The sequence below is a fragment of the Cervus elaphus genome, chromosome 15, assembly GCF_910594005.1.
Source record: "Cervus elaphus chromosome 15, mCerEla1.1, whole genome shotgun sequence".
NCBI lineage: Eukaryota > Metazoa > Chordata > Mammalia > Artiodactyla > Cervidae > Cervus > Cervus elaphus.
The window spans coordinates 38,975,279-38,990,082 of NC_057829.1; the positions used below are offsets into that span (position 1 = coordinate 38,975,279).

Consider the following 14,804-nt stretch of genomic DNA (forward strand, 5'->3'; position numbering starts at 1 on the left):
ACTTTGGCCACCTGATACTAAGTACTGACTCAGTGGAAAAGACCCTGATGCTGGGAGAGATTGAAGGCAGGAGGAGAAGGGGACGACAGAGGATGAGATGGTTGGATGGCATCACTGACTCAATGGATTTGAGTTTGAGAAAGTTCCGGGAGTTGGTGATAGACAGGGAGGCCTGGCGTGCTGCAGTCCATGGGATTGCAAAGTGTTGACACAACTGAGTGAGTGAACTAAACTGAAAGTGAATATTTCAGTGGCAGTTAGTGTGTTTGCAATATTTTGTGTAACCCGTACCTCTCTTTAGTTCCAAAACACTTTATCAGCCCTCAGTAAACTTTGTACTCGTTTATTAAGTAGTTACTCCCCATTCACCCCTTCCCAGCCTCTGAAAACCATCAATCTACTTTTTGTATGAATTTATCTACTTTGGATATTTCATATATGGAATCATACAACATGTGACCTTTTGTGCCTAGATCTTTTACTTAGTGTGATGTTTTTGAGGTTCTTGTATATTTTTGTAGCATGTATTAAGAGTCCATTCCTTTTTAAAGTTGAATAATATTCCATCATATGTACATGCCGTTCATCCATTGATGGATATAGTACGTATGGGCTGTTTCTGCCATTTCGTTGTGAATAATACTGCTGTGAACATGTATGTACATGTGTTAGCTTAAGTATCTGCTTCAGATTTTTAAGGTATATATATCTTTGAGTGAGATTGCTAGACTATATAGTAATTCTGTGTTTAACTTTGTGAGGAGCTGCTAAACTGTGTTTTTATTTTTTTTAACTATAGCTGAATCATTTTACATTCCCACCAGCAAAGTATAAGTCTTCTAGTTGTTCTGCATACTTGATGGCACTTGCTTACTATTTTTTATTCTTGCTTTTTTATTATAGTCAACCTACAGGATATTAAGTGGCATTCCATTGTGGTTTTGATTTATTTACATTTCCTGAATAATTATAGTAATATTGAACATCTTTTTGTGTGCTTATTGGATATTTGTATATCCTTTCCAGTTAAAGTCTATTTAAGTCCTTTGCTCACTTAAAAAACTGGGTTATTTGTGGTTTGATATATCCTGGATACTAGACTCTTATTTGATACAATTTGCAAGTATTTTCTTTCATCTTATAGGTTGTCTTTTCACTTTATTGATAATGTCCTTTGATGCACAAAAGTGTTTTTTTTTTTCACAAAAGTTTGTAATTTTGATGAACCCAATTTATTTTTTGTTTTATTGCTTCCACTTTTGATATTGTACCTAAGAATTTATTGCCCAACGCAAAGTCATGAAGATTCAGGTTCTTTCATGCTACCACACACATTTTATAATTATTTGTTCTAGTTCTATGAAAAATGGTGTTAGTATTTTGATAGTGATTGCATTCAATCTGTAGATTGCCTTGGGTAGTATGATTATTTTAACAGTGTTAATTCTTCCAGTCCATGAACACATATCTCTCTCCATTTGTCTGTGTCATCTTCAGTTTCTTCACTGTCTTATAGTTTTCAGAGTAAAAGTCATATTCCTATATACTTTATTCTTTTTGATGCAATTGTAAATGGGATTGTTTTCTTAATTTTTCTTTTTGATAGTTTGCTGTTAGTGTACAGAAATGCAACAGATTTCTGTATATTAATTTTATATCCTAACACTTCATTTATTCTCATTTTTTTGGTGGTGTCTTTAGAATTTTCTAAATATAGTATCATGTCATCTATAAACAGTGACAGTTTTACTTTTTACTTTCCAATTTGATTTCCATTTATTATTTCTTTTCCTTGTCTGATTGCTGTGTCTTGGACTTCTAATACTATGTTAAATAAAAGTGGCAAGAGTGGGCATCTTTGTCTTGTTCCTGATCTTAGAGAAAATGCTTTCAACTTTTCACTACTGAGTATGATATAAGCTTTAGGCCTATCATATGTAGTTTTTATTATGTTGAGGTATGTTCTCTCTATACCCACTTTCTGGAGAGTTTTTAATTGTAAATAGATGTTGAATTTTGTTAAAAGCTTTTTCTGCGTCTATTGAGATGGCCATATGGTTTTTATTCATCAGTTTGTTAGTTATTATATCACATTCATTGATTTGCATATATTAAGCCATCTTTGCATCTCTGGGATAAATCCCACTTGATCAAAGTGTATGATCCTTTTAATGTGTTGTTGAATTTGGTTTGCTAGTGTTTTGTTGAGGATTTTTTTCTTGTATTGCTATAAATTTCCTTTCTAGAGCTGCTTTTGCTGCATCTCATAGATTGGAACATTATGTTTCTATTTTTATTTGTTTCCAGTTCTTTGTTTTTTTTTTTTTAACTTTGATTTCTTCTGTGACCCAGTGTTTGTTCAGTAGCATATTCTTTAACTTCATGTGTTGTAGCTGTTTTTTTTTCTTTTTGTAGTTGATATCTAGTGTCATAGCGTTATGATGGGAAAAAATACTTTATGTGATTTCAGTTTTCTTAAATTTGTTGATACTAGTTTTGTGTCCTAAGATATGATCTAACCTGGAGAATGTTGTATGTGCACTGGAAAGGGATGTGTATCTTGCTCTTTTGAACGGCATGTCCTGTAGATAATTATTAAGTTCAGAGACTAATGCATTCTTTTTTTTTTTTTTTTTTTTCTTTTTTTTTTCTTTCTTTTTTCTTCAGCACTCAGCTTTCTTTAGAGTCCAACTGCCACATCCATACATGACCACCGGAAAAAAACCATAGCCTTGACTAGACAGACCCTTGTCGGCAAAGTAATGCCTCTGCTTTTTAATATGCTGTCTAGGTTGGCCATAAGTTTGCAGTATAGGAAGGCGTATAGTGAAGTACCTCAGTGATGTCAGACTCCCTTCAACCCCATGGACTGTAGCCCACCAGGCTCCTCTGTCTGTGGGATTCTCCAGGCAAGAATACTGGAGTGGGTTGCCATTTCCTTCTCCTAATGCATTCTTTAAAGCCAGTGTTTCCTTACTAATTTTCTATCTGGATGATCTGTCTATTGAGGCACATGGGGTTTTAAAGTCCTCAACTATTACTGTATTACTGTCAGTTTCTCCTTTTGTGTTTGTTAATAATTATTTCCAGTATTTAGGAGTTTTTCACTTAAATTGTTATACTTTCACCTCCAGAATTTTTATTTTTCATTCCCTTATGTTCTATATCTTCCCTGATATCCCGTACTGAGATTTGAGCGTATTTAAGATAGTTGATTTAAAGCCTTTGTCTATTAAGTTCAGTGCTTGTGCGTCCTCAGGGATCAGTTTTGTTAATTTTTTCTTTTTCCTTTCCGTGATAGATGCTTCTTTCTTTGCATGTCTCTAAAAAGGTTTTTGTTGAAAACTAATCATTTTAAATATATTAATTTAGCAACACTGGAAATCATAACCTTTGTCTCCCTTAGGGTTTGTTTTTGTTACGTTTTTGCAGGCTTATAGTATAGCGTTTATTTTAGTGACTTCTAAAATAGAGAAGAGAGTGTGAATTTCCTCTCTTCTTGTCATGTGTGGTCTATGAAGTGTGTGCTACTTTAGTTTATGTTTATTGAGTGTTTTATGCAGTAGCAGAATCCCACACTAGAAACAAGGTCTGCTTTAAGTCTGCCGTCAAGCCGGGGAGGAGCATATGGGAAAGGCCAATCTCAATAGTGATTGGAATGCAAATAATTACAGCAGTTCTGGGAAATGGTTTGGCAGCTCCTTATGAAGTTAAACATAGACTCACTATATCACCCAACAATCCTACTCACCTGGGTATTTACGCTAGAGAAATGAAAGCTTATGTTCACACAGAAACCTGTACGTGAATGTTCATAGTAGCTTTATTTATAATAACTGAAAACTTGAAAAACCAAAACATCCTTCAGTGAGTAAATGGATATACAGACTGGTATGTTCATGCAGTGGAATACTTAGTTTTGTTTAGTTGCTAAGTTATGTCCAACTCTTTGCGACCTCATGGACTGTAGCCTGCCAGGCTCCTCTGTCTTTGGAATTTCCCAGGCAAGAATACTGGAGTGGGTTGCCATTTCTTCCTCCAAGGGATTTTCCCGACCCAAGGATTGAACCCAATGTCTCCTGCGTCTCCAACATTGGCAGGCAGATTCTTTACACTGAACCACCAGGGAAGCCCTACTCATCAGTTAAAAAGTAACGAGTTATTGATATATTCAGTCAATTTAGATTAATCATAAAGGCATTCTGCTGAGTGAAATAAGCCAGCTCTAAAAGGTTACATACTGAATGATTCCATTTATGTGATATCCTTAAAAGACAAAATTGTAGTGATGGAGAACAGATCACTGTTTGCTAGGGGTGATGAGTGGAAGAGAGTGTAATTATAGCTGGATAGTATAAGGAAGTTTCTTTGGGTGAAGAGATTATGTGTCTTGATTACATTGGTGTTTACACAAACTTACATGTGTTTTAAAATTCATAAACTATATAACAAAAGAAAAAATTAATTTTACCACATGGTGATTAATAGAAACTGGTGATGGTGTCCTTTGTTTGTCAAAATCATTTAGGCTTTCTCCAATTTATTAATGAAGGAGAAATTCATTGAAAGATTTCATAGATGGCCCACCATCTCTTGGTTCACTCTTCTTGAATGGAGAAGCATTCTCAGAGACCAAGGAAGTTCTGTGCACTTCTGCTAATATGTGTTCAGTCAGGGTTTGAATTCCAGTGGGGGTTGGGGGAAGGCTGTGAAAGCCAGAGAGTATACAAATTTAGCTTTTCATTATCATATTGTCAGCCAATGGTTGTGCTAGATGGTCTCCCAACTAAAACAGGTGTATGTGGATGTTGGCTCCCAACAAATGCAAGCTTGCCAGTGAGAGGAAGAGCCTGCCATCACAAACATGGGACAGAAACTCTTTCAGATGTTAGGCAGGCTCCATGCTTATATGGCTTCCTTTCTTCCTATAATAATGCATTTCCTGGGAAGTACAGATGACAGATTCCCAAACAAGTGAAGAAAAATTACAATAGATCTTTTCCCCTTATCTCTTTGCTTGAATCCTTTCTGAAAGGTCTAATAATATCTCTGATACAGCTCTTCTCAAAATCTGATATTGGAGAAGCAGAGACCTTCTATAAAAATGAATATGGGAAAGACTGTCTAAGAAAGATCTTAGAATCCTGTCTTCTCAGTCAGCCTTGTCTCTCTTGTCGGACTCATTATTTAATAGCTTTCAGTTGTCATTATGTGAGTGACTCCCACACCTCCAGATTTTTTTGCTCAACTCCACTCCCCTGTATATTTAGTTGTCTGGTGTACATCTCTTCTTGAAGATGTAGCAGGTTTGTCAGACTTGTCAGGTTCTAATAGTGTATATTAATTTTTTATCTCTTATCAGATCTGGTTATCCTTTTCTAATGCTTTATTTCAGCAAATGGAAATCACCCATCTGTTTCTAAATCTAGGAACCAAGGAGTCATTCATGGCTCTTTTTTTACTTCTTAGTGAATTTTGGTCCTTTAGATTCTGACTTTTCTGTATGTCTTGTAATTGTTTATTCTTTCATTGTCATTGACATTGTTTATCATCAGGTTGTGTCATATGTTACATGGATTCTGCAATAACTGCTAAACTATTTTCCCCCCATTTAAATCCATTGTCTATACTGCAAACAGAATAATGTTTCTTTAATGCAGATCTCAGTTTGTCACTTCTTAAAATAAAGCTCAACAGTCATAACCTGTCATTGAAATACAGTCCAAATTCCTTAAGATGGCTTAAGTAGTGGTTCATGATGTAGATGTACTTTTGGCCCTTCCACTTACACTTTGTGTTTGAATGTTGTCTTAGTTCCAGTTATTAAAACAAAATACCATAGACTGGGTGGCTCAATCAACAGACAGTTATTTTGTACGGTATTGGAACCTGGAAATTCTAGATGAAGGTATTGGCAGATTCAGTTCCGAGTGAAGGTCTCTTCACCTTTTAACAGAATCCTCACATGTGTGTGCTCTTGTCTCTTTTACTTCTTCTAAGTGCTGCACTCAATATGTCAGCAAATCTGCAAAACTCAGCAGTGGCCATAGGACTGGAAAAGGTCAGTTTTCATTCCAATCCCAAAGAAAGGCAATGCCAAAGAATGTTCAAACTACCACGCAGTTGCACTCATCTCACATGCAAGCAAAGCAATGCTCAAAATTCTCCAAGCCAGACTTCAACAGTACGTGAAGTGTGAACTTTCATGTGTTCAAGCTGGATTTAGAAAAGACAAAATTGCCAACATCCGTTGGATCATTGAAAAAGCAAGAGAGTTCCAGCAAAACATCTACTTTTGCTTTATTGACTACGCCGAAGCCTTTGACTTTGTGCATCACAACAAACTGGAAAATTCTTCAAGAGATGGAAATACCAGACCACCTGACCTGCCTCCTGAGAAATCTGTATGCAGGTCAAGAAGCAACAGTTAGAGCTAGACATGGAACAACAGACTGGTTCTAAATCGGAAAAGGAGTATGTCAAGACTGCATATTGTCACCCTGCTTATTTAACTTATATGCAGAGTATATCATGTGAAACATGGGGCTGGATGAATCATAAGCTGAAATCAAGATTGCTGGGAGAAATATCAATAACCTCAGATATGCAGATGACACCACCCTTATGGCAGAAAGTGAAGAAGAACTAAAGAGCCTTTTGATGAAAGTGAAAGAGGGAGGAGAGTGAAAAAGTTGGCTTAACGCTCAACATTCAGAAAGCTAAGATCATGGCATCTGGTCCCATCACTTCATGGCAAATATATGGAGAAACAATGGAAACAGTGAGAGACTTTATTTTTTTGGGCTTCAAAATCACTGCAGATGGTGACTGCAGCCATGAAATTAAAAGATGCTTGCTCCTTAGAAGAAAAGCTATTACCAACCTAGACAGCATATTAAAAAGCATATTGTGTTGCCAACAAAGGTCCGTCTAGTCAAAGCTATGGTTTTTCCAGTAGTCATGTATGGATATGAGAGTTGGACTATAAAGAAAGCTGAGTGCTGAAGTATTGATGCTTTTGATCTGTAGTGTTGGAGAAGACTCTTGAGAGTCCCTTGGACTGCAAGGAAATCCAACCAGTCAATCCTGAAGGAAATCAGTTCTGAGTGTTCATTGGAAGGACTGATGCTGAAGCTGAAACTCCAGTACTTTGACCACCTGATGTGGAAGGAGAAGAGGACGACAGAGGATGAAGTGGTTGGATGGCATCACCGATGCAATGGACATGAGTTTGAGAAAGCTCCGGGAGTTGGTGATGGACAGGGAAGCCTGGCATGCTGCAGTCCATGGGGTTGCAAAGCATTGGACATGACTGAGCAACTGAACTGAAGGACAACTAATCCCATTATTGGGCCCTGAGCATCATGACTTTGTCTAAACCTATTAATAATTATCTCTCAAAAGCCCTATTTCCAAATATCCTCATATTGGGGGTTAGAACTTCAACTTATGAATTTTGGGGAATGTACACACAAACATCCAGCCTGTAACTAGTTTTAATGGTCTACTTGAAGTTATTTGAATAAAACAGGTTAGCAGACTGTCCTGTATGCCAGATTTGACCAATCACCTGGTTTTTCACAGCCTGAAAACTAAGAATGTTTTTTACACCTTCAGAGGTTACACTTTAAATGGTTTTATAAATATCTACATAATATACTTGATTCTGTCTGTAAGCTTGTAAAATCTGTAATACTTACTTTTCATCTTTTAAAAAAGTTTTTGCCAACATTTAGAGTGATTATGTGTTTTGCTTCCTTGCCCTTACTATACTGTTATTGCAGAAGGTAGTTTCTTCTTCCATGTTCTAGAGGCCAAATTTGTTGTTCCTTAGGTTGTCTCGACTTGAATTTGTATTATGTTGACTCTAATTTGCTAAAACTTAGATCCATCTGATGAACCCTCGTGACACTCAGACAGTAGCATTCTATGAAGAACTGTCTGTTTGAAGAAAGGTAACCTTGGAAGGTTGTTGTGACTTTGTTAAATTAACATTTGTTAACTAGAGCCCCAAGGTGTTGGCTGGTGAACCCCAATTCAACAAAAAATCACATGGGAAATTGAAGTAGAAAAGTTTATTGCTCACAGGTTCTGGAGGAAGGACATGGCATGCGTTGAGGAGCCATACAAGGGCAGACAGTGACAGGAACCTGGGGCACATGCTTTTATTATTAGGGTCCATGGCTGGAGTGCGTTGAAGGTTCCAGTGCTGTGGCTGGATTGGTCAGTTCAAACCAGAAAGTGCAGGGTTTTCATAAGCTCTGTGGTTAGTCTTGTCTAAGGTTGCGTAAGGGGCAGTACCTGGGAGACAGGGGAGACCGTTGCTCAGAAGGGCTGCTGGAGAACCCCTGTTAGGAACTTACATTTGCTTGTGACTCTGGCTGTTATCTGGGGATGAGCTTGGGGAAGGGGCCACTTTCAGTCCAAGACCCCTGCAGGCTGCTTGACCACACAAAAATGGATGCCACGGCAGCAATATCATGGAGTAGTTTAGCTAAACTCAACTAAGATAGGGATTGTCTTTTACCCAGGGTTGTGCTTTGTGTATATTGGTTTTTATATGTGTTGAATTTTTGAAGGTGTGTCTTGTGGTTGCCTCATGGAGGCGGGATCAACTCCCCTCCACCCAAGTTAGTTTTTGTGTGAGGAAAGATGGTGCTACACATGTAGCAAGAGAATGTGGAAAGACTTACTCACACAATGAGACTTTCTGGGAACACTAGGGCAGGCACCCAAACTAGTCCAGACTGGCTTGAGTGAAGAGGGAAGAGGCAGGTGGTTGTGGTTATTATTGTGGTTAGTGGATGGGCTGAACTGAGGATTCCCACGTGGAGGCTAGCTATGTGTGGTTTGACCTTATGCTCTTGCTATAAGAGGTTGACTTTTTTCATTGTCAAGTTTTGCTTATTATAAAAGCAGTGTCCTTATTATGAAATTAAAAAAAGTGTAAAAAGTCATAATCAAAAAGAACACAGAGCATAAGCACATGTTGTCTTATGTAGTGGAAAATAACAATTCTTTGGTATATCACCATTTGGACATTTAAATATGTTTTTCAGCGTTAAAGATGAGGTCACATTGTACAGATGTAATTGCTTCCCCCCCACCATTTTACAGAATGTCTTTCCATGTCTCTAGATAAATTTCTGAAACATCATATATAATGATTTATTATTGATGAGTGTTAATGTGATTTTCTGTGCATTAGTTTTCTCATCTATAATATGGAGATTATATTAGTCACAAAATCAAAGTGAAGACTAAAATTAATTAATACCTGTAAAGTGCTTAGAACAATATCCTACAGGTGATGAACACTGTGTAAGGTTTTAAAATGCAAATGAAAACCAACTGGTGGGGAAGAAGACTAGGGAAAGGATGTTAAAATAGCTTAACCAAGCAAACCAGTTGAATTTATTTATTTATGTTTTTTCATTTAAAAATTGTATCTTTAAAATCTTTTCTTAACGACACAAACATTGAGTAAAATGAAATTCTCATATATCGATGTTCAGAAATAATGATTATACTGAGCATTATTTTTTTTTGCCTTTGTTGCCAGGATATTCTGAATAATCTTGAATCATGTGACCTTGAGGATGATGACCTTATGCTTGATGTGGATCTGCCTGAGGATACACCTCTTGAAAATGGTGAGTGGGGATAATATTGAACCTCCAGAGCTACTTGACAATACCCAGTTTGGTATTTGTTATCTACAGACTTCCTAATCTCTATGGAAGTAGCCTTTTCAGACTGAGAGTCCGTCTTAAGTGACATTAAATAGGTTCATTTGCACACTTGTTTAAATGTTTAAGACCTGACTTTGTAGGTCTTAGGTATATACTCTGTGACCCAATAAAGTTGTGTACCTGTGTTATAAAGTAACTGGTAGATACTGTTTGTTCTTTTGTTCCCTTTGTGCCTGCTCACTTTTTCTTCCCTTTGTCTCATTTGGATTTTAAGGAGAAATACATTTAGAGAAAAAGAGATATCTTTTGTCTTATGAAACGGTAGTAAAGACCATTAAGTTAATAAATATTTTTAAAAAATCAAGATGGTGACCTGAATGAGTCACTCTTCTTTTTACTCCCCAATTCAGTCTGTCTTTGTCTCTGGATCCCAGTAACTTCTGAAGTGGGGCTTTAGATAATCTGTGTAAAAGACGGGCCTGGATGCTCTTGCCTCCACTGATGCAGCATTTGTAGGATTTTCTGTCTTGAAGACTAGTTAAGAACCAGAGACTAGCCTAGCAAGCCCCTGGGGCAAAGATTGAAATGGGATCCTCCTGGTAAGAAGAATCTCAGAGAGCTGTGGCTTCCTTCTCAGTCAGCACTTGCCAGGTTTCTTTGACTTTCTGGGGCAGGGGTGAACTAAAAAGGATAGTAAAGTCCTTTTTATACCCAATGCTAGAAGAATACAAGGGTATTTTTCAGAGAGGCTGGATGGTTGTTCTAGTGCTTCACTGAGGTTCTAGGAGCATGCTTGCTGCTTGCTTTTGTCATATTAGTCAGGCTTATTTTTTCTCCCTTACTGCCAGGATGCTGCATAATAATCACTCTCAGAATCTCAGTGGCTTTCAAAATTAATTTTTTTGTTTTCTTGAATTTGTGGATTAGCTGGGACAATTCAGGCTGTGGGACTGAGTTTAGGTCTACTCATTGCGTCTTCATTTTGAAACCAGGACTCCTTGGAGCAGGTCGTGCTCATGGCAAATAGCAAGCAGGAGGACAACAGGGAGAGCAGAAATATGCATGTAATATCTCTTAAAACTAATCACTTAGAACCAGTACACTGTTACTTCTACCCAGATTCTGTTGGCTAAAGCAAGTTACATGGCCAAGCCTAACAGCAGTGGGACTGGGAAGTGTACTCTGCTCACTGTGTGAATCTCTGTGGTGGAGGACGTTGGATCTGTGAGTCTGTTGAAGGATGGTGTGGAGCTGAGAACAGTATCTGTTCCTCCACAGGGACGGAGACTGTTGCATCTTCTTGTGGTTCTGCTGTCACTTGGGATACTCCAGCAGTCAGTGCTCGGTTCTCGTCAACTGAGAAAGAAAGGTCACAGCCAACACCCAGGAAGAGGAACAGGGAAAACAGCTGAATGGGACTAGAGTGGCCCAAAGAGATAATAACAAGGGCATTTAGATTCCACTGCAGCACAGTGCTTTCTGGAGCTTATAAAAGATTTCCCAACAGAACAATAGATGACAGAAAGCATAGCCACGTTTGCAATCTAAATTAGTGTCCTGGAAGATCAAGTGGAAAAAATATTATAGAATACAGACGAAAAGCATAAACCATTAACAATTATAGGAGAAAAGATAATGAGACTTTGTGATCTAAAAGATTTAATGTGAAGATTTTAGGGCTGGTATTGAGGGTGGCTCAGCTGGTAAAGAATCCTCCTGCAATACGGGAGACCCCAGTTCGATTCCTGGATTGGAAGATCCCCTGGAGAAGGGATAAGTTAACCACCCCAGTATTCTTGGGCTTTCTTGGTGGTTCAGATGGTAAAGAATATGCCTGTAGTGTGGGAGACCAGGGCTCAATCCCTGGGTTGCAAAGATCTCCTGGAGGGGAGGGCATGGCAACCCACTCTAGTATACTTGCCTGGAGAATCCTCATGGACAGAGGAGCCTGGTGGGCTTCAGTCCACGGGGTCGCAAAGATTTGGACATGACTCAGCAGCTAGGCACACAAACAGACACAGTGAGAAATGAAGGATTTACCTTCATGAAATAAATTATATCCTTGATAATGGATTTTACTTTGATAGAGCTATAACAACTTCTCTCTGGAAGCCTGAGCTAAACCAGGAAGCAGAGAGATGATGTTGGTCTTAGAGCCTGCCTCATCTTTCAGTTCAGTTCAGTTTAGTCGCTCAGTCATGTCCGACTCTTTGCGACCCCAGGGACTGCAGCACGCCAGGCCTCCCTGTCTGTCACTGACTCCTGGAGACTACTCAGGCTCATGTCCATTGAGTCAGTGATGGCATCCAACCATCTCATCCTCTGTCGTCCCTTCTCCTCCCACCTTCAATCTTTACCAGCATCAGGGTCTTTTCAGATGAGTCAGTTCTTCACATCAGGTGGCCGAAATATTGGAGCTTCAGCTTCAACATCAGTCCTTCCAATGAATACTCAGGACTGATCTTCTTTAGGACGGACTGGTTGGATCTCCTTGGAGTCCAAGGGACTCTCAAGAGTCTTCTCCAACACCGCAGATCAAAAGCATCAATTCTTTGGCACTCAGGTTTCTTTATAGTCCAACTCTCACATCCATACATGACTACTGGAAAAACCATAGCCTTGGCTAGATGGGCCTTTGTTGGCAAAGTAACGTCTCTGCTTTTTAATATGCAGTCTAGGTTGGTCATAACTTTTTTTCCAAAGAGCAAGCATCTTTTAATTTCATAGCTGCAGTCACCATCTGCAGTGATTTTGGAGCCCCCAAAAATAAAGTCTGCCACTGTTTTCACTGTTTCCCCATCTATTTGACGAGAAGTGATGGGACCAGATGCCATGATCTTAGTTTTCTGAATGTTGAGCGTTAAGCCAACTTTTTCACTCTCCTCTTTCACTTTCATCAAGAGGCTTTTTAGTTCTTCACTTTCTGCCATAAGGGTGGTGTCATCTGCATATCTGAGGTTATTGATATTTCTCCCAGCAACCTTGATTCCAGCTTGTGCTTCATCCAGCCCAGCGTTTCTGATGATGTACTCTGCATATAAGTTAAATAAGCAGGGTGACAATATACAGCCTTGATGTACTCCTTTTCCTATTTGGAACCAGTCTGTTGTTCCATGTCCAGTTCGAACTGTTGCTTCCTGACCTGCATACAGATTTCTCAAGAGGCAGGTCAGGTGGTCTGGTATTCCCATCTCTTTTAAGAATTTTCCACAGTTTGTTGTGATCCGCACAATCAAAGGCTTTGGCATAGTCAATAAAGCAGAAGTAGATGTTTTTCTGGAATTCTCTTGCTTTTTCAATGATCCAGCAAATGTTGGTAATTTGATCTCTGGTTCCTCTGTCTTTTCTAAATCCAGCTTGAATATCTGGAAGTTCACGGTTCTTGTATTGTTGAAGCCTGGCTTGTAGAATTTTGAGTGTTACTCTGCTAGCATGTAAGATGAGTGCAATTGTGCAGTAGTTTGACAGTTCTTTGGCATTGCCTTTCTTGGGATTGAAAACTGACCTTTTCCAGTCCTGTGGCCACTGCTGCGTTTTCCAAATTTGCTGGCATATTGAGTGCAGCATCTTCACAGCATCATCTTTTAGGATTTGAAATGGCTCAACTGGAATTCCATCATCTCCACTAGCTTTGTTCGTAGTGATGCTTCCTAAGGCCCACTTGACTTCACATTCCATGTTGTCTGGCTCTAGGTGAGTGATCACACAATCATGATTATCTGGGTCATGAAGATCTTTTTTGTATAGTTCTTCTGTGTATTCTTGCCACCTCTTCTTAATATCTTTTGCTTCTGTTAGGTCCATACCATTTCTGTCCTTTATTGAGCCCGTCTTTGCATGAAATGTTCCCTTGGTATGTCAGATTTTCTTGAAGAGATCTCTAGTCTTTCCCATTCTGTTGTTTTCCTCTATTTCTTTGCAATGATCACTGAGGAAGAGTTTCTTATCTCTCCTTGCTATTCTTTGGAACTCTGCATTCAAATGGGTATATCTTATCCTTTTCTTCTTTGCTTTTAGCTTCTCTTCTGTTCACAGCTATTTGCAAGGCCTCCTCAGACAGCCATCTTGCTTTTTTGGATTTCTTTTTCTTGGGGGTGTTCTTGATCCCTGTCTCCTGTACAGTGTCATGAACCTCTGTCCATAGTTCATCGGGCTCTCTATCAGATCTAGTACCTTAAATCTGTTTCTCACTTCCACTGTATAATTGTAAGGAATTTGATTTAGGTCATACCTGAATGGTCTATTGGTTTTCCCTACTTCAATTTAAGTCTGAATTTGGCAATAAGGAATTTATCTGAGCCACAGTCAGCTCCTGGTCTTGTTTTTGCTGACTGTATAGAGCTTCTCCACCTTTGGCTGCAAAGAATATAATCAGTCTGATTTCAGTGTTGACCGTCTGGTGATGTCCATGTGTAGAGTCTTCTCTTGTGTTGTTTGCTTTGTTCTCTTGGCAAAACTGTTAGCCTTTGCCCTGCTTCGTTTTGTACCCTAAGGCCAAATTTGCCTGTTACTCCAGGTGTTTCTTGACTTCCTACTTTTGCATTCCATTGCCTCGTCTTTAGAGCATAGCAAAAAGGTATCCCTTTAAAGTAGAATCAGAAGGAAGTTTAAAGTTTTTGAGGTTTTGTTTGTGAAGTCGCTCAGGTATGTCCGACTATTTGCGATCCCATGGACTCTAGGCACCTCTGTCCATGGGATTTTTTAGGAAAGAGTACTGGAGTGGGTTGCCATTCCCTTGTCCAAGGGATCTTCCCGACCCAGGGATCGAACCTGGGTCTGCCACATTGCAGGCAGACGCTTTTACCGCCTGAGCCACCAGGGAAGTCTTTCATAGGTTTTGTTTGGGGACCTATGAAAAATTGGAGGGAAATCCTGAGATAAAACATCTCTCATATTACAGATTTTCTGAGGAGAAGGCAAACAAGTATTGACTATTTTGTGCTAATTGAACACTAAAGGAAACAGAGCCTGGGTGTAAAATAGGTAGCCTTAAGAGGCATCAAAGATAAAACAGTATTTAGGTTTGGTATTATTGGGAAGGAGGGAATGACTTTTCTCTTTATAGCTCTGAAGTCCTGAATGACTATACCCACTGCCTCTGAGGTTTTCTGT

At 38.9% G+C, this 14,804-nt stretch overlaps 1 protein-coding gene across 6 annotated transcripts in view; it reads left to right on the plus strand.

Moving 5' to 3' along the window:
- CCSER2 (coiled-coil serine rich protein 2) overlaps positions 1-14,804 on the plus strand; it is a 161,704-nt gene that overhangs the window by 54,152 nt on the left and 92,748 nt on the right. For all 6 annotated transcript variants that reach the window (XR_006345583.1, XM_043927108.1, XM_043927109.1 and 3 more), the window contains one exon: positions 9,563-9,653. Coding sequence is in view for 5 of the 6 variants with exons in the window: in XM_043927108.1 (XP_043783043.1) it covers positions 9,563-9,653 (91 nt within the window). In the remaining variant the exon portion in view is untranslated. The remainder of the gene's footprint in view (positions 1-9,562; positions 9,654-14,804) is intronic.